Here is a 19,837-nt window from a genome sequence, read left to right as displayed (position 1 = left end):
GGTGTACCTGAAATTTCCGTAAGAAGCCAAACATCTGTAAAAAGTAAGGCTTTTTACAAAGGGCAAGCTTTTTTTTTTTTTTAAACACCAAGGTAGCCCTCCCTAGTCTAGCATAATGTCTGGCATAATGACTACAAGTAGGTTATTATGTCTGAGAAATTTTGTTATGACCATACTTTGATTGGATGTGGACAAATTAAACTTAACAGTATTTTGAGCTGCTGCAGCTTTTCCATAACTGAAATAGGACGAATCAATAGTATGTTGCTGTCGTTCAGGTTGGTGGCAGTCAGTTAGAACGTGTGTAATATTTTCTACCTGGTCTGTAGCTGTAACTGTGATGTACAGGCAAAGCAAAAATTTTTAAAAAACTTATGAAAACAAATAATGCAATGATACTAGGATATACACTTTTGTATTTTTATTCTTATATAAGGTTATTTGCTGGCTAATGTTGGCCTCTAGTTCAGTCTGTGTTATTTAAATTCTAATATATGAATTATTTGGATTGAATTCATGTTCGGGGCCACCATTGTTGTATGTATTGATGTACAGCCTTGAATGTGAATAATTATTGTAAACTATATTTTACAACTTTTTTTCTGGCTTTATTATATAAATTTTCTATTTGGTCATAGTTTAATCATATCATAATTTAATGAATCTTTTTTCTTTTTTCAAATATATGTGCTTTCGATGTAGTTACCGAATGATGAATTTCCCTCGTATGCTCAGTAGTCTTGTAATAAAAGCATGTAGTGTGTACAGGTTCACGGCCTGGCTCCTCCTTGGGCGGGAAGGGGCGGTGCCGGCGGGAAGGAGCCGGTGGGGCGGGCCGGGCCGCGCAGGCCGGAAGGGGGCGCTGCCGGCCGGCTTTCCGGACCGGAACTTCCGTGTGACGCCGGGGCGGGCGCTTCGCTCCGGAGGACACTCTTAAGGACCGGACGCTTCCGGCCGGGCAGCGCTGTGGCAGGGCTTGCTGGGATCATGGCGGAGAACCACTGCGAGCTGCTGTCTCCGGCCCTCGGCAGCCTCGGGGCGGGGCCGGGGGGCGGCCTGTGCCGCCGCTGCAGCGCGGGGCTCGGCGCCCTGGCCCAGCGCCCGGGTGGCGTGTCCAAGTGGGTCCGGCTGAACGTCGGCGGCACCTACTTCCTTACCACCCGGCAGACGCTGTGCCGGGACCCGAAGTCTTTCCTGTACCGTCTGTGCCAGGCCGACCCCGACCTCGACTCGGACAAGGTGAGGGCCGCGGGGGCCGGCGGGGCTCCGACCGCCCCGCTCCCCACCGCGGGCGCCCCGAAGGCTAGCGGCTGTCGGAGGGCTCAGGGCGCGGTGCCCCAGCGTGTGTCCGGGGCCGGAGGGGGGGGACGCGGTGCCACAGGACCCGTCCCCCTCCGCCGCGGGCGCCTCGGCCCGCCCCTCAGTGGAGGAGGCGGAGGCTCCCCAGACCCTGGACTTTGTTTCGGACCTACTTTATTTCTTCCCTAGATTCTTTTGCCTAGGCGTGTGCGCGTGCGTACGGGAGAACCCTTTGCATTCACCTCGTCTTCTCACAGTCCCGGCGTTTGAATTAACACAGGCACGGCGGGTTTGACACGACGGCCTTCTTTTCCCTGTGACTTGCTTTTGGAGAGTTGATGCTCCTTTTTTATCCATAGCACGCACAGGCCAAGTAGCTCCTTAGAATGTGCCCGAAGATTTTTTCCCTTTGACGAAAGGTAGAGGAGGGGGGTAGAGAATCTTTTTTAAAACTTGATTTCTAAGCATAGTTTCCTGCCACCCTTATAAAAAAAAATAGACATTTCCAAGTTCGCAGTTTTGTCTTCTATCAAAACTAAATGTGCGTGGTTGTGCAGATAGTAATGAAACTATTTTGATGACTACTTTGACTAGAGTGTATGGCTTAGGAAGATGAACTTAGGGACCTGGAGGATGGAAACTCAGGAAAAAATGCCTGTTCGAAAATAGTTGCTGATTTACAAACCAACTACTAAAACTTGACTGGCTTTTCCAATAGAACCTATATGACTGCACTTGGCATTGTTCTTTGCCAGCTTGACATTTTGCTGTGCAGGAGGCTTTCCAGAAAGATTGGGAGCTCTTCACTTACAAAAGCCTGACATAGACAGTTCTCAATGTCAGGAAATGAGAACTCCAGTCTCCACAGAATAGCAGAAATTAGGGTCTGAAAAGCCATCGTGCCAGGGCCCTGAACCCCTCCCACCCCCTTTCCCATTTTTCATTTGATTCAAGCTCCTGACTTAGGGATTTGACCCCTGGAAAATGACTGCCATCTCCAGGGTAGAAGTAGGCTTTTGTCAGCTGTGCTTTCTCTCATAAGTGTGGGTGTATGTTTTACTGTTGTTTTCGTTTTTTTCAACAGTGAATTTTTGTGACCATATACTTGTCTCTCAAGCATCACCCCTGCTTTGCTTGTTTAAACTCGATTTTAAATCATTCTTGTCCATTGGGTCCTTTTGAGGCAACGGCAGCCTGTGCAACACTGAGAAACAGTGGAGCCAGATGAATTTAGCATAGTTAAATTGATGCATCCTGACATTTTATTTTTACAACTACTTTTAAGAATTATGCTTTACTGTAGTCATGATCCTTGTGTATGCACACATGTGTGTGCAATCTTATCTATGAGAATGTATCTTTATTGTAGTTGGTTTTAAAAAAAATCACATTCTGTTTCCAAAATATAAAGCTAAAATTCAGAACATAAAGGTAATCTAGTAGATATTCTCTCATATAGTTGATAGCAAAGATGTGAGTTGTTTTAGTCATAGATAAGTTGCTAGAAAGAGTAATTCTCATAGTCATATTACTAGCTTGCTATTTCAAATGAGAAAATGTATGACATGGGGGTCTTCTTGGCGCCCTCCCCAGATTCTGATGAAAGAATGTCCAAGGAGATACCTTTAGGGTGAATCTGAGGATGTAGGTGGAGGAATAGGGGTATTAGCAGTGGGAGGCCATTAATTACATGTTGAGGACAAACAGGATGTTGATTCACTTGTAAAGATCTCCAAACTCTGACCTCATTTAGAGACTGAGGGAAGAATACCTGGTAGCTGTTCCTAGAGTTGAACTTGAGTAGGGACCTTGGTACAAGATCCCTTCCCCAGGATGTGACCTAGTACTGGGCATTTGGCAGCGGGCCCAACAATAGTGATTGTGGAGCACCTGGGCTTGCCAGTGCTGGGATGAAAGTTGGGTAAGGACACTTCAAATTGAAACCTCCTGGGTTTCTACTTTATTGGAGAGTGGCCAGCACATCCAGGGGCTGGCATGAAGACTTCCATCCCTTTGTGTGTCCCCCCCACCCCAAGCTCTCAGAGCCCAAATTGGGACTCATTTCTGGCCATCCTCCATGCCCCAAGACCCTTGTCTTGTCTCCTGTCACTGCTGCCATAAAGTTCTCTTTATGGACAGCCTGAGTGGGATGAACTCCAGTGGGACTCTGCTTGTGTTGGCCATCTGCTCATTTGCTCTCCTGTCATTTTTCTTCCCTATGTTGTCCCTGGGGCCAGGCCAAGTTGATACTCCTTCTCCTGCGTGCTGCCTGTGGGAAGTGGTTTGATTCATTTTGGCTGTGTCTGTTTGTATTATCCCTATTATTTTATTCCAGAGGCATTGCTGTAAACACAGGTGGTTGTTGTGTAGCTCCAGTGACCTCTGATTTAGTGTGGAGACACTTCAGGAGTCAAGGGAAACGCAAACACTGGAATTGGAAGCTATCTTGACTGAGATGGGTTCCTTCGCTGTAGCAGAGCCGGACCTGCTCAGAAAACTGAAAATTGAACATGAGCTTTTCCCTTGGAACAGACCTGCTGTCCCAGCTTGAAGTGGCAGATATGGTGGCATTATTAGCTGGATCTTTGGGGGTGGTCCTGGTGTTTTCTGTGATTAGGCCTTGCAGTCCTTTCCAGTGCCCACCATGAGTGCACTTAGTCCTGATGAGTTTTAGGGTTAGACAGATAGGAAGGGAATTTTATAGACAGGGTTAAGGGATGGGATGTGGGTGGGAGTACCATCTTTGATCAGCTGTTTGGCAACAGAAGTAGGGAATACTTAGAATGAAAATGGCAGATTATGTTCTGCATAACTAAATCAGAAGGAGAAGCCAGTGTCCTGTGCACTGGACACGGGAGGGGGGTGGTTAAGGCACGAGGGTAGGTTTCATTTTGATGTTGGGCTGAGGATGTTTGTGGTCCTGCGGCTGGGTCTCCCATCTCCTCTCCACTGGGTGCTTGACCTCCGAATCTGTGACCACCTGATGCAAGGCACAAAGCCCATTGGCCCTGAGTAGACCAAGGGTCAGGGTGGAGAAGGATGGACCTGTCATTTCATGGGAAGTTGGACCTTTCCCAAGAGAGCTTGTTCTCCAAGACACAGGCCCATGGTCATGAGCTGCAAAGCTGGCCCTTTTTCCAGTAGGGCAGTGCCTGGTCTGAGGTTAGCCCACGTGTCTGACTATTTGCAGGGTTTTTCACACAAAGTGCTCTGGGAACCCAGAGACGCTCCTGGACCTGCAGATGGGTGTGGCCACTCTGACTCTGAAAGGGTGGGGCCAGTGAAGCGGAGGCCTGCCTGGCATGACACTTGCCCCTCCCTGGTGTCCTTTGTGGCAGGTGTCACAGTGGCTCCTTTTCAGAGCCCAGTGTGCACTTTGCTCTTCCAGTGGTCTCTCTACACACCAGGTCCCAGCCTCCTCCCTTTGAAGAAGGGAAGGAGCCTGGTTTTGACTCTGTGATGTTAGGGTGACTGTGCATCTCTGGGCAGTAGGCTCTTCCCCTGTTGAGCAGAGGCCACCTGCTTAGTGTGGTTGTAAGTGTTGGGGCGGCGGGGAATGAGACAAGCTGCCCACCTGGCACTGGGGGGGGGGGGGTTATAGTGGTGGATGCACTTAGTGGTCATTGCTTTATCCAAATGCTTTCTCCCCACAGAGTTTTCTTAATGTTTGTCTCGTGCACAGTCATCACTATAAACCGCTCATGTATGGGCAGAGAGGACCAGAGTGCAGGTTGGGAGCTTTGGGTACTCAGCCTTGTGGAGGAGCCAGGGCAGGGCCACACCCCTGCAGCTCAGGGGGCCAGGGCGGGGCTGCCCTGCAGCAGCTGGTTTTTTTCTCGTGAGACACCAGTGAAGTGGTGAAGCTCTGTGCTGGGGTTCTAGTACAATGTGTAGCTCTGCTCGTCTCTAGATTTGCCCACAGTGGGCAGAAGACCCTCAAGGGTGTCATATGCCAGCACCTCCCGTGGCTTCCCCCCTGTTCTGATGGTTCTCAGTTCCTTGGCGGCAGTTCCACCTCCATACTCTTTGGCCTGGTTTTGCAGGTGCTGCTTGGATGGTGAGGCCTCACCCCCTGTGGCCTGAGGTAGGCTTTTCCAAACATGAAAGGCAGTGCTGCTAGGTACTGGGGAGGCCTCAGTGAGGAGGAGGATGAGAAGGAGCCAGGTGTGTGCCCTTTGGTCCCAGCAGGAAAGAAAGAACTCTGTACCTAGTTCACCCACGTGGCTGTGGGGGGCAAGCAAAGGCCATTCTGAAGCTGATAGCTTCGTGCCCCATGGCCTAGGGATGAGCCTTTTGCTGGGCTACCCTGGCCACAATGTTCTTGGATGGTGGCCTATTGGCCAGCATGGAGGGGGTAGGGCCCAGGATTCAGAGGAGACTCATGCTAGGGGAGGCCCCACCCCAGTCCCACAGAGTCACTAGGCTTGGTATGTGCAGTTGGGTCTCTCACTATAGCTGTGTTTCTGCGATGTCATCTCCTGTCTGGTGGCATGTCAAACCCACACATACACCAGTTGTCAGGTGGGTGTCTGCTGTGGATCCTCGGGGACCATCTAGATTGTCCTAGGGAAGCCACAAGGGTGAGTGAACCCTATCTGAGAGCACAGGGTGCACACCACACCGGCCCACCACTCACCTGCAGCAGCAGGTCATGGTGCATTTGGAAAGTTTCTGCTCCTGGGAGGCTCCTGTCCACTGGCCAGGAGGAAGAAGCCCTCAGGGTCCCACCTCTGGGGAATTGAGAGCACACTTGTTCCACAAGAGCCTCACCTGTGGGTTCCCTTCAGAGATGCCGTCACATCCACTGCTTCTGAGCTTTGTTTGAATGACGCTGGAATGTCAGCATCCTACATTCTAGTTTCCAGCGGTGCGGAGGTACAGCTGCCATCTGGAGCTGGGAGGCACCCTGCAGACCAAGACCTGAGATCTGAGGGGCTCCGCCTAGGGGAGCTGGCAACTCACCTCCCTCCCCATCCCATCCGGTGCACACAGGCAGCCAGGACCTTGTGGCAGAAGCAAGTTGAACATGAGGATCTCTTGGACTCTAGCACCCCTGTTAGGAGGTTGGGATGCTCTGGAAGGGTGCTGGTATGGAGGTGGCAGGCCCAGGGTGCAGGTCGGTCACTTGCAGTTTCCTCATTGGTCATTGAGATTGGGACAGGTTTGATGCAACAAGTCAGAAGGGTGAGGTGAGGGTTTGTGTGTGAACATGAAGAGTCACTTGAAACATGGCTTGTAATTTCAGATGAAGAAAGCCAAGTATTTCTAGTTAGGTTGATTGGGGATATTGGTACACACAGAATTCTGTGTTAGATTTCAGTGGTAGGCTTGATTGGTAGAGTGCTACCTGGGAACCACCACTGTGTTATGATGTGTCAGCAGCGCCTTAGTTCGTGACCCTGTTCACAGCCTGTTCATCTGCACCCTCATTCCTTAATATGCTGTATCGGGGGTGCCTGAGTGCATGTGGAGAGCACAGCAGCCACCTTTCTTTGGCCTCTCCCAATACCACTTTCTAACCAGAACAGGTTCAGCTGTAGAGACTGTCTTCCACCCCTGTGGAGACCTGTCTCAGAGTGAGTACGTGTGGTGTGGTGGGGACTTGAGGTCAGTGGAGCATGTGTGGTGTAATGGGATCTTGTGGTCAGTGGAGCACTGGAGCCATGTGGGGAGATCTTGTGAGTGGAGCACATGTGGTGTGATAGGGACTTGTGGTCAGTGGACCTATCCAGTGCATGGGAGAGGCCAGCTTTCACTAAATTCTGCTTATGTGGTACTGAGGAATTGAACCCAGAGCTTCATGCATGCTAGGCAAGCACTCTACCACTAAGCCACATTCCCAGCCCTGAGATGTGTGTGTGCATGTGGGCATGCGTGTGCCAATCCTGGGGCTTGGAAGTCAGGGCCTGAGCACTGTTCCTGGCTTCTTTTTGCTCAAGGCTAGCACTCTATCACTTGAGCCACTTCTGGCTTTTTCCATGTATGTGGTACTGAGGAATTCAACCCAGGGCTTCATGTATGCGAGGCAAAGATTCTACCACTAGGCCATATTCCCAGCCCCAGAGATGTGTTTTGTTTTTTTTTTTTTTGGCCAGTCCTAGGCCGTGAACTCAGGGCCTGAGCACTGTCCCTGGCTTCTTCTTTGCTCAAGGCTAGCACTCTGCCACTTGAGCCACAGCGCCACTTCTGGCCATTTTCTGTATATGTGGTGCTGAGGAATTGAACCCAGGGCCTCATGTATACGAGGCAAGCACTCTTGCCACTAGGCCATATCCCCAGCCCACGAGATGTGTGTTTTTTTAAGGCAACAGTGCCCCAAGTAGATCAGGCAGGAATCAGTAGGTGTGGAGGGAAGGTCAGTAAAGAGAAATAATGGGAATGCAGTCTCTCCTCTCCTGGTCTCAGAACTTGAACTGAACTCAGAGCCTCGTGCTCCTCACACTCTCGCTGGGCTGAGAAAGCAGTCTTAATTCTAAATAAAACACAAAGCAAACCTCCCCACCATGCTAAGGTAGCACATGCTTGTTACCTATCTGGACAGACAGAAAGTGGAAGCAAGGACAAGTACCTGCCATCCTGCCATGATCCAGTCTTGGCTTCTCCTCAGTCTGTTAGGTGCCAGGCGTGTAGCCACCCTAGTGACCCTGTGAGGGCTCTGGGAAGGGCAGCAATGCTGGTGTTCTGCTGAGATGATGGCTAGAACCACAGTCATCCTTGCCAACTTGTGAGTTGACTGGCAGCCCTGCCAGTGGAATGAAGGGTGGCAGAATGGAGGCTCAGAGCTTAAGACTCTGGTCCTTACTTATAGTGGCTGCCACCTCCCGCTGACAGTTCCTGAGGAGGGTGCTAGCCAGGGGGGAGGGGAGAGGAAAGGCTTTGCCCCTCACCAGCCCTGCTACCTCGAGCCTTCATCTCTGCCCAGTGGACTGAAGTCAGCCGTTGGAGGAGGCAGAGGAGGGAGCCTACCAGGGATGCTTAGAGGACATGACCTCTCCCTTTTCCCTGCACATGACACCATCGGCCTTTGCCCTGCTGGGGGTTCCTGGTCCTGCCAACCGTGACACAGGCCTGAGTTTGTGCTGCAGGGGAGGAATGCCATGTGACCTCACCCACCTGCAGAGAGGCCAGCTTGGGCAGTGGGTATGTCTGGAGTGGCCGCAGGTCTGGAGTACCCCTCCTTAGCTGGCTCTGCTCCCGAAGGTGGGAGAGGGCCCACTGCGGGCAGACCTGTCCCATATCTGAGGGTCTATCCCAAAGCCTTGTTTCTAGAGTTGTTCTGGGCTCAGTGCCCCATGCTTGTGACTTCCTGAGGTTTTTGGGAAAACTTTTTGTGTGTAAGCACTTGTGTGCTTATACTGGGGCATAAGCAGGGCCTCACATGCTCATTTGGCTTTTTTGTCATGTCTAGTGCTCTACCACTTGAGCTACAGCTCCACTTCTGCCTTTTTATTGCTTGGAGATAACAATTTCTTGGATTTGTCTGCCTGGGTTGGCTTTAGACCTTGATCCTCAGATCTCAGCCTCCTTGGTAGCTAGGGTTACAGGTGTGAGCCACTGGTGCCCAACTTGGGAAAACATTTTTATAGTCAAAGAACAGGGGGGGCAGGAGTGGTACACTCAAAGGCTAAGGAGGATCCTAAGTACTAAGGCCGTAGTAAAGTGCAATAGTGAAGACCCTGGCTCTTAAAACAGTAAATAATAATAATAATAATAATAATAATAGAAGTATAGGAATCCCAGCATGAAATTCACATGGATTTTCAGATATGGGAAAGCCGCTGGGCATCATCTGAAGTGGGCTCCGTCACCAGCGCTGCCCTGGACCCAGGTGCGGGATTTTGTGAGGCAGGTTCTTGCTGTTCCTACCATGCCTCCCGGGGATGCTGTGTGTCCTGGGGGGCGCCTGCAGCATGCAGGCCTGTGTGGTGGCTCATGGCCCTCTCTTGTCACCCTCCCACTATGGCTGCAGTGGGCTGACAGCAAATATGCTGGACTCCCTTGGTCTTGTTTTTCTGGAAGTCTCCAGGAGGATAGGGTGAAGTAATGAGAATCACCAGGAGAGGGATTGGGACACCCCCCTCCATTAGAGCTGCTCCTTTTGATCTAGGAAAGGCAGGTTTCTGTGGGCATGTAGCTGTGGACATTGGGAGAAAACACTTAAACTCAGCAGGTTTTGCTGCCTTAGTTATAGAAATGGACGAGGGTGAAGGGCGGTAACTAAAGGGACCTACTTACTGCTTTGTGGCTGGGCCCCAGGGCTGGTGGGCATGCCACATCCAGAATGTTCAGGCACCCCACCCCACCCTGCAGAGGGCCTGGGCAGCCAGCAGCTCCCACTGTGTGGCTTATCCACACGGCACGGCCAGTGCCTCAAGGGAACCATTTTCTGGTAAGGGAAGATGAGTCCACCTTGATGTGTGAAGCCATCTTTCCCCAGCGGTTGGCCTTGGGCCCTGCCGCCGGGAAGGGTGGGGAAGCAGCCACACCTCTGTAGATGTCTTGGCACTGCTGTCCCTGCTGTCCTAGGAGCAGGGGTCAGGCTATGATGGGGAGGCCTTGCCCCCCATCGGCACTGTCCCTGTGTTCTGTGCAGTCACTTCGTGGTCCTGGTCATGTTCTTACTGCAGAACTACTGCAGGACTGACAGCAGCACTTCTTTCTTTGCAGGACGAAACAGGTGCCTACCTAATCGACAGAGACCCCACTTACTTTGGGCCTGTGCTGAACTACCTGAGACATGGAAAGCTGGTTATCAACAAAGACCTTGCAGAAGAAGGCAAGCTGTTGTGTTTTTTTCCACAGAAGCTTGAGCTGTAGGGATGGGCCCAATGGAGGTTCTGACGTGTTAAATGGACTAGCCAGTACCTCCAGCAGGCCTGTGGGTTCTCAGGGGATGAGCTGGTGGCACAGGGCGACAGGTGGCCTCACATTGGAGGAAAAATCCCAGTTACTCCCCAGCGTCCCTGGCTCAGAGCAGCTGTTGGACACGCACGCGTCACCTGGAGCATGGTGCCCTGAGTGTGCTTGGTGGATGCTATTGCCCCTCACTTGTAATCCCCCCCCCCCCGCCCCCGGCAAGAGCTGCAGGGGGTCATTGAGGACCTCAGGGCAGGCTGCTGGTGGGTCAGGGACAAAACAAGTATTCTTTGTTTCATCTAGTGAAAATCATTCTCCTCTATTGCAGGAGTGTTGGAGGAAGCAGAATTTTACAATATCACCTCACTAATAAAACTTGTAAAGGACAAAATTAGAGAACGAGACAGCAAAACATCACAGGTGAGTCAGCTGACTAAAGCACTGGTGGCTCCTGAGCTCTCGATGTAAGCATGGCTCCCTCTCCATCCCCTGGGAGGCTTTTGACCATGCTGCCCCATCCCCATCCCGGTGCTCTATGGCAATATCCTGCAGCCCCTCACTCTGAGTCTGGGACTTCCCTCCCCCCAACAGTAGAAACAGGCAATTATGCAGAGGTTTAGTGAATGCCATGGGGAACAGGAAAGCCCAGCAAGAGGGTGTGGAGAAGCCTCTGATGGGGCAAAAGGACATCTAGTTAGTGGCAGCAAATGCAAGGGGCCTGTGGCCAGTGTGGATGGAGGAGATGGGCTGTCCCTGTAGGGGCTGGAAAGGAGAGCAGTTTCCCCCTCGTGGTGCTGCACATCTCAGAAGCTTGAGGGGCCCGCCACACTTGACCACAGTCAGCACTTCTGCTGCCCCTCATGAGAGTGCTGTTGGGGTCAGCAGAGGCCAGCACCTTGTGGGCAGGAGTCACCAGTGGTCTTAACATCGGTCTTGTCACTGAGCCAGCCTGCCCCTGAGAACAACTGAGCCCTCACCAGCATTTCTGCTCTAGGAGGATGCTGGGAAGTGAACCCTGGTGGCACCTGCCACCCATCCTGCCCCTCCTCCCGCTGTGCACCTCCCAGCTTGGAGCCCTGGGCAAAGGCTCTGCAGTGGTCTGGCCACTTAGTGGCTGCTTAGTGACTAGGCCAGGGGAGGGGCTAGCCTGGGTTGTGCACCGGCTCTTGCTGATGGGGTGAGATGGGCTCATTTTCACAGTTTTCCTCTTTTCCCCTCTGTCTCACCTCCTGGCCCTGCAGTCTGTGCTGCCTCATCTTCTCCTCGGTGTGATGGAGGGCCAGCCCCATGCAGGGCCTGGGGCTGCCAGGCAGGCATCAGGAGGCGCTGTGGGGAGCCTGGATCGTCCCTTGGGTCTGGGGTTGGCCGGGGCCGGGGCTGCTGCATGTGTTGAAAGCTCTCCCCAGCGTGGGGCAGCACCTCACCCCTGCCATCCAGGCTTTCCAGTGAGGTCCTTGCCAGATGGAGACTTGGGAGACGGATGTGGCCTCGCCTGAGCAGAAGCAGACGTTCGTGCGTGTTCACACGGAGCCATGGGTGCTCTGAGAGTGTTATTTTGGAATTTAGAAGTAGAAGTACTTTTGGAACCACTGCTCTGGGCACCGTGACCTGTGGGTCTCCCCAGAGCACTGGCTGTGGTGACCCCCAGCAGGGTTGCTCAGTCGGGGTGCGGGCATGACCTGCCTTCACGTGCGCTTGTCCACCCATGCAGATGCCAGTGAAGCACGTGTACCGCGTGCTGCAGTGCCAGGAAGAGGAGCTCACGCAGATGGTGTCCACAATGTCTGATGGCTGGAAGTTTGAGCAGGTGAGGGGCCCACGCCAGTCCCTGCCTATGCTCCAGCTGAACTCGGATTCAGTTGCACAGGCTAGACATTGGGGCTCAGTCTGGGGTGAGGGATTTGGGGTTTCTTTCTGGTTTTCTCATCTTGAGGTTATACGGGAGTCACAAGCCAGCATTTCTCTTTGTCCTTGCAGCTACCCCCTCCCCCCGCCCTGGCTGTGCTGTGTCCAAGTGACCTCTGCCCTTCTGGCGTCTGGCAGGGCTGTTTACCACTGCTAATCCTCTCCCCCCGCACCACCACGGGATCCTGTTGGAATCTAGGCAGGGGCAGGCTGTGTGGGTGCTGGCCGAGCCCCACCTCGTGGAACTCCTGGAGTGGCTCTCTGGGGCTCTGTCACCATCCTGGCTCTCAGACTGGGTCGTCCTCGTTGGCATTAGTGTTTTGTGACTTCTGGCCTGAAGGGGAAGCTTGTCTTCCTGGGACCAGCTCCCAGGAGCAAAGTCCTGTTCTGTGTGGATGATACAGATGAGTCACAGACGACACCTCTCCTCCCCCTACCCCTTTGCAGGCCTCCCTGGCCCTTCCCATACCAGCACCTGTCTCGGGCTCTCTGCCTCCTGAGAGCAGGACTAAAGTGAGTTGGCAAGTGGTGGTGGAGTGGCCAGTAGTAGCTCATGGTCACCCAGACTGTGGTACAAAAGCCATGGTGAGGCCTCGCCCCCAGCTGTTCTGCTTCTCCCTCCACTCTCTGGCACGTGGAGCTGGGAGTGGTTCATGCCGGTGTGCATCCACAAATGGCACCGTGTACCTTCTCCCCTAGGGCCAGTCAGTGTCTTCTGGGTCCAGCCGGAGCATCGAGCCCCCTGGGCGGGCCTGTCCTGGCATGTCATGCAATTAAGTTATGTGGTGGCAGGTGCAGGAGCTCCTGCAGGGTGCTGGGAGGTTTGTTCTCTGCCACTCCTCTCTGCTGCGGTCTTCCCCTGGCATGGGCCACTTGTGCTATGCCGCTGGCACATGTTACAGCTTGTGTCTCCCTTCTAGTTGGTCAGCATTGGCTCCTCCTACAACTACGGAAATGAAGACCAGGCCGAGTTCCTGTGTGTGGTTTCCAAGGAACTGCACAACACCCCATACGGCACCACCAGTGAGCCCAGCGAGAAAGCCAAGGTAGGTCCCATGGGGGAAGGTTCCTGTGGAGGGATGGGTCCTGTGGGGGAAGGTTTCAGTGGGGGGTTGGGTCCTGTGGGGAGGAGGGCTAGGAGAGGGGGAGGGGGTCCTATGGGGGAGGGGGCTCCAGTGCCCCAGTCCTAGACATTGTGGGCTGGCTGGATCTTGAAAGGCCTTTTTCTTCTTTGTGCCTCTTGTTTCTTTTTGCCCCATTAAGCTCCTGTCGGCTGGGTTCCTGAGGCCTTCAGGTTCTCGCCCAAGCAGAGGCTCCTGTGCCTCGGGCAGTCTGTGATGTCAGCCCTCAGAGCAGAGCTGCTCCTGTGGGCGTCCTCAGGGCCTGCTGGTCACAGCTCAGGACGGCCACTGTGTGCCACCTTCTTGGGGGCCCAGGGACCCAAGCTAGAGATTGGCCCTCAGCATGGACAGTACCTGGCCACGTGCTGCTGGCCTCAGTTGGCGTGGGGGGGGGATGTCTTGCACACTCCCCTGTGGGGGCTGGGGTCCTCTGTGTCTCGCAGAGGGGGATGGGAGCTGGGGGGAGAGTAAGGCCTGGCCTCTCAGTGGCCTTCAGGTTAGACCAATGTTGCTGGCCTTTTCCCCTGAGGCACTCTTGGGCCTGGCTCCTGGCAGACAGAACAGCAGCACGTGTGCCCCAGCCTGAGCCTGGGCTGGGTGTCCCTCAGACCTTCGCGAGTGCCACATCTGCACTGGGGGCGGGGGCTCTGGGCAGCTGGCTGGGCTTGGGGACCTGTTTGAGGCCCCGGGTATTGGGTGGGTTTAGGAAGAGGCTAGATGGGAGGGTTTTAACTGAGGACTTGGAACCAGGGTCTCTGATAACCTAGCCCTTGACCCCTGGTGGTGTCCGTAGCCACCTACCCAGGGCTGTCCCTGGAAGCATTTCCTGGTCTTCGGGCAGGAGCTTGGGCATGGACAGGCCCTCACCTGTGGGCTTCTGGGAGGTGGGGTGGGCATCATTCCACATTCCCACTACTGCCCGTGTGTGTCCCTGTGTTGGGTTGTCTTGCAGCCCCGGGCCCCCGATGTTCTGTGTGCTCCCCGGGTCTCGGTGAACCAGGCCTTTGTGCCCCTGCTGCCCAGAGGCTGGGGTGGGAAGCTGGGCCCCAGTGCTGAGCTGCTGCGGAGCAAGGTCCACTCTAGGGCCAGGCCTGGGGTGCACATCTTGTTGGGTCTGCGTCTGGAGGCAGCTCTACCCCTCAGTCATGGAGGCTGGCAGAGCAGGGGCAAGACACTTACAAACAGCTTCATTTTAGAAGCCTTCTATTTCTGAATTCATGGTTTTCCTAATGAAAGTCAGCAGAGCCACCTCCCTCCATGGCCCCTCCACTGCCAAAAGGTGCGCTCCGTGCTGTGAAGAGGCTCCCAGCGTGACCCTAAGCCTTTGCTGTTGAAAATGTGGCCCCATTTCCCTTTCCAAAAATACCTGCTCTGAAGTAGGACAGCTATGGAAGCTTCTGGATGGCAGGGTCTGGCGACACCCTGCGTGCCGCTTGCAGAAACAGGGCTGGGATTTGCTTATTGTCAGTTATACACCAAAGAAAGGAGGAGTTTCAGGGCTGGTTGGTGTACGCACTCATTTATTCATTCATTCATTTGGTCACACTGGAATTTACACCAGAGCCTTGCACTTGTTGGAACAGGCACTCTACCACTTGAGCCATACCCTAGCCCGGGCTGCACTTGTGAGGGCAGGGAGCCCTCTGCCATGTGCGTCCTGGGGGCTGTGGTCACGGCCACTTTTTCACATGGAATCCTGTCCACATGTGTTCCCCTACACTGTGGAACTTGGCTGACAGCCCTGTCTTCTTCTCCCTTCTGCTCGCTGCCCGCCATACCAGAGTGACGACGAGGAGACGGGGCGCCAAAGCAGTGACTCAGATTAAGTTGTGTGTCATGGTGAGCTTTGTGGCCCTTCAGCTCCACCCAGCACCTTAGTCTCCTAGACCCATGACCCAGCTGTCCCCTGCTCCTCGCTCCTCCCGTGTGCCTGTCATGCCTGTAGCCGACAGAACCTCCTAGATATGTCTAGAGCTGCCTGCAGGGGAGCGGGTGGGGCTCTGCTGGAGTCACCCTCCCTGGACAGTGGGCAGGAGGATTGGGGTGACTGAGAACCAAAGGGTTTGAGGTCAGACCATAGGCCTCAGGGTGACCTGAGAATAGCCCCGGGCTAGGCAGTGAGCGATGGCTTCTGCCGCCCCGCCTGCCTTGGTGAGGTGACCTTCCTGTCAGGGCCATGGGCCCAGGGCCACTGTGGGGTCCTGGCCTGATCTCAGGGCCCTGCTCACACTTGCCTTCCTGAGCCAAAGGATGCCCTGACTGCATCCAGGGAGAGGAGATGTTACTGGGGGAGCGCAGCATTACCCAGCAGGGTCCCTGCCTGCAGGCCTGGCTACATAGACTGTTGCCTTCGCCAGTGTCCTAGGGGCAGCACCCCGCCAGCCAGACAAACCTGGAGATGGCCTAGGACAGGGATCTCCAGCTGCAGCCCAGACCATTCCCCTGGCTGGTCCGGCCCTCCACTTCAGAGGCCTTTTTCCATCCCACACTTGTACTTTGGGGCCACTGTGAGTATCAGGTTTTTCTCTTGACCTGAAGTGTTTATCGCGTACCTTACAGAGCCAGGTGACACTCTCTCTAGAGATGGACTCTGCACAAGAGTTCTCCATGAGGCTGCCTCAGACAGCCAGGTGGTCCTCACCTGCCACTCCATACAGAAGGATCACAGGTTCAAGGCCAGCATAGGCTACATATCAAGACCCTTTCTCAATACCCACACCCATACATATAAAAGGAAATGTGAATAACATTGGCATGCAAAATGCTATTTTTATTTTTTATCGCTCATGGGGCTTGAACTCCCATAGCTTGAGCACTGTCCCTGAGCTCTTTTGCTCAAGGCTAGTGCTCTACCACTTGAAGCCACAACTCCACTTCTGGTTTTCTGGTGATTAATTGGAGATAAGAGTCTCACAGACTTTCCTGCCTGAGCTAGCTTTGAACCTCAGGCCTCAGATCTCAGCCTCCTGGGTAGCTGAGATCACATGTGAGACACTAGCATGGAGCTACTACTAGTTTTTTAAAAGAAACAATCCCAGCATTAGGCCCAGCTTGACTCCAATCTGCTGGGCGCAAGCATGAATCTTCCTGCTTCATTGGGAGACATGTTCCTTTCCCTTTTTTGCTTGGAAGTATGATACAGGCTTGTGGTCTGGGCTTGGTGGCCACCCAGGCAGCAGGTGTGCTGTCCCCTGCCCTGGGCATGACCTGTGATGGGTGTCTGGCTCTGGACATTGTGGGGCCTCCCCATCTGCCAGGTCAGCTAGAGGCTGGGCCAGCATCATGGGGCAGGGGAGCTTCTCAGAGCCGTTGGGGACATGCTTTAGCAGCCCCACTGTCAGGTTTGGCTTATGGGAGGACAGTGGGGTACTCATGAGAGCCACCCTGGAGCATGCCCTGGCTTCGTCACCCCAGGGAGGAGCTGTGCCTGCCTGGGCCTCCCGTGAAGTGGCTGTAGTGTGCTCTCAGCTTCAGGAGAGTGGACGACTCTGCCTTCATCTCTGCAGGGTGTCCCACTGTTCCAGCTGGTCACTCCCACTGCTAGTGCACCAGGCACAGGGACTGTCTGCACAGAGCTGGCCTTCATCTGGTCGCACCCAGGAATTGCCCAGGGAGGGCTGTGTTGCTCTCTTGGTGCCCTGGGAGCAGGCAGGGGTCTGGGGTGTTGGACAGACAGGAGTGACTGGCTCGAGTGGCCTTCCTTGAGCCTCCCAGGGGCCTCCACATCCATGGGCTCACAGCTGGGGCCAGCCACCAAATCACTCCTCACCGGGGCTCAGCCCCAAGGCCTTGCCGGCATCAGCATCCTCTCACTCTTCTGTCTTCAGCTGCCCTGGGCTGGGTCAAGGTTGAAGCAGCAGCACTTGCCAGCCAGGACTGCCAGGGTCCAGTTTCTCCTTGAGGCTTAGGAGTTCCTAGCCCAGTGTGAGGAATGCACAGCTGGCTGCTGTGTGCCTGTGGCTGCGGGGAGGGGGTGTGGCATGGGAGCAGCGGGAGCCCAAGGCCTGTGGCCAGCCGGCATTGATGCGGGCTCTGCCCTCCCAAACAGGGCGCTTCCTGGCCCTGCATATTCACTTTCTACATTTGGCATTTTTCAGATTTTGCAAGAACGGGGCTCCAGGATGTGAGACAGTACTGACAGCTGAAGAGATGACTTACTTTTCCCACAGACAGTGAGCCGCCACGCCTGAGGGGTGTGGCTGTGAGAAGAAACCTGCTTTTGATCATTTCTCTAGAGATCTGGGTGCGGATCCTTTTTTGCCTGGCAGGTGGGTGGTGAGAGACAGCCCAGCTGTCTGAGCCCCGGCATCCCTGCGGGGAGGAGGCCAGGGCCTGGTGTGGGCAGTCTCTGGGGCTCACTCTGTTCTTTCTGAGTGCCACGTGGGACTGAGGCTGAAAGCTCCTGGACCACGAGTGCAGTCCTGAAATTGACTGAAGGACAAGGTTTTTGGTGCTACAAACACAGCCTGCGACACACAGCCTGGGCCTCAGCAGGAGGAAGGGCAGCAGCCGTGCCCGCTATAGGCACACTGGCTCAGGGCTGAGTGCCACTGGCCAACCTTGAGCACCAGGCCCTTGTTCTCGGGTCAGCGGGCCTCCCAGCCCTCCTGGCGTGATCTCGACTTCCCCAGCACCTGCCCCAGGCCAGGCCTCCTTCAGAGCCAGGCTCTGCCCCTGGCCTCGGTGGCGGTGTAGTCAAGGCTTCTCGATTTGTATTTTCCAGGCGGGAGAACTTTGTATCCTCTTTTTTAAGTGTGGACAGGCCACCCTCTGTTTATATTATTTAGAAATGCCTGAAAGTGTTGCTGTGTTTCAGATTGCTCTGCTAAATCATTTCATGGGAGGTAGCGGTGGCACCTCATCTGTCCTGCCTGGGGGCTGGAGGGGGGCTGGTGCCCACCAGCGCCTTCATGGCGCCTGGGGTGGATGCTGGAGTGGGCGACCTGTCCACCTAGCTTAGGGGCCAGCTCTCTGGGTCACGTTGAAACTTGAGGATGTTTACAGTGCATCGTGTCTCTTCCACTGGCCCTCACCTACAACTATGCAGTTCTCTCTATACTTCTGGGCATTTGGGACTCAGTGGCACCTGCCTGGGCTGCTCACCTGACACGACGTGGAGTGGCTGGACTCCACAGACAGCGCCTGTGGGCACCGGGAGCTCTGCACCTGACCTCTGGTCCCAGGGGGCTGCCCGCATGCAGACCAGAGGCTCTGGCCCCATCCATGTCAATGCCTCCAGAAGTTTCTCGCCTAGGCCCTCTTCCTTCTTCTCCTTTGCCAGTAACCTGATTAACCATGTTCTCCAGCACCTAGGACTTACCTCCTCCTTTCGAAAGGTGTCTTGTATATTGTTAAACGTTTGGCTTAAACAGTTTATAAGAACCTTCTACGGGGCGGAGGCAGCCACCAGCTAGCTCGTCCCAGCAGGAGCCCAGGGGAGGCGCCTCTGCTATGGGCTGTGGGGTGTGCTCTTTGGGGAGCTGCTGTGTACTTAGCATTGTTTGACTTATGACCTTGACGTAATAGGCTTGTGGGATTTTTTTTTAATTTAAAGATATTAAGACTTAATTCACTAAAATTTATTCGAAGGGGATATTTATACTTTTATACTTTTTTAGGTATCCGTATTTTATCAGCTTACTGTTCAATGCCTAAGTTTCCCCTGAAAATAGCAAATAAAATTGTGTATTTATGAATGAATCCAGGAACTGTTAAGTCTTTTTTTAAAATTTTTTATCATAAAGTAGTTGTGTAAGTTTTACGTGTATATTATGTCCTTTGATTAAATTTGCCCATCTGTATTATTCTGTCTTGGTCCTGTTCCCTCTTTCCCTTTAACAGTTTTGGTGAGTTTCACTGTACACGTTAAGTCACGCTCGCCCCTCATGCCTAGACGCCTTGCGGCCCCCCAGCCAGGAACCTTTGTGAAAGGCCTCAGGGCAGCAGGTGGCCCTCTTCACTCGCCTCATTGCTGCAGAGGCTGGAACAGGGGCAGGGCATCCAGTCCAGGCCCTCTGGAGTGCCGGGTCTGCTGAGCCTTCTGGAGAGGCTCCGGGGGCAGTGTCAGGGCATCCAGCCTTGCATTCCACAGGTGGGTCAGGAGACAGGCCAAGCCTGGGCTGTGTAGTTCCAGGGTTGGATGCCCTGTTGCTGAAGCCTTCCAGAGTGCCACGTGGCCTAGTCCACACCTTGGTGAGCTGGTAGCCCTCCCCTGAGTGCCACTGGGGGAGTAAAGGGCGGTCCTCAGCACTGCAGGTGAGTGTGGGGTCACCCAGCACCTTGGGTGGGCGCCTCTGGCTTTGGAGTGTTCTTGCCTTCCCCTCCACCATGCATGCCCTCCATGCATCTGAGTATGGGACAGTGGCTTCCAGGTGGTCACCACGTCAGACGGGCACCTGGGCCTGACCCTCATGGGCTCTTGGGTGCAGAAGGGTCCCACCCAATTGTTTTCCTTCTGACACTTGCTGGAGCTTTCACCAGCCATCATGATAAGTGTGTGCATCTGTGTGTGTGTGTGTGTGTGAGTGTGAGAGAGAGAGAGAGAGAGAGAGACCTGGCATTGCTGGCCCCACCACTCTGGTGGTCTTCACTGTGAGCACAGTGAGGAAGCCGCTGCCCTGTTCTGCACCCCAGCTCCCTCCAGCTCTTCCTGTGGC

At 54.1% G+C, this 19,837-nt stretch overlaps 1 protein-coding gene across 1 annotated transcript; it reads left to right on the top strand.

Moving 5' to 3' along the window:
• The first annotated feature begins 950 nt into the window (after positions 1 to 950).
• Kctd5 (potassium channel tetramerization domain containing 5) lies at positions 951 to 18,881 on the top strand. Its single transcript, XM_048333054.1, has 6 exons — positions 951 to 1,239; positions 9,967 to 10,075; positions 10,484 to 10,575; positions 11,867 to 11,962; positions 12,981 to 13,106; positions 17,279 to 18,881. Exons 1-6 carry the CDS (start codon positions 988 to 990, stop codon positions 17,306 to 17,308), a joined length of 705 nt encoding a protein of 234 aa, XP_048189011.1. The 5' UTR covers positions 951 to 987; the 3' UTR covers positions 17,309 to 18,881.
• The last annotated feature ends 956 nt before the right edge of the window (positions 18,882 to 19,837 follow it).

This window comes from Perognathus longimembris, chromosome 23, assembly GCF_023159225.1.
Source record: "Perognathus longimembris pacificus isolate PPM17 chromosome 23, ASM2315922v1, whole genome shotgun sequence".
In the NCBI taxonomy this organism is placed as follows: Eukaryota; Metazoa; Chordata; class Mammalia; order Rodentia; family Heteromyidae; genus Perognathus; species Perognathus longimembris.
Note: the sequence above shows the minus strand (reverse complement) of the source record. Positions and strands in the feature narration are given on the sequence as shown.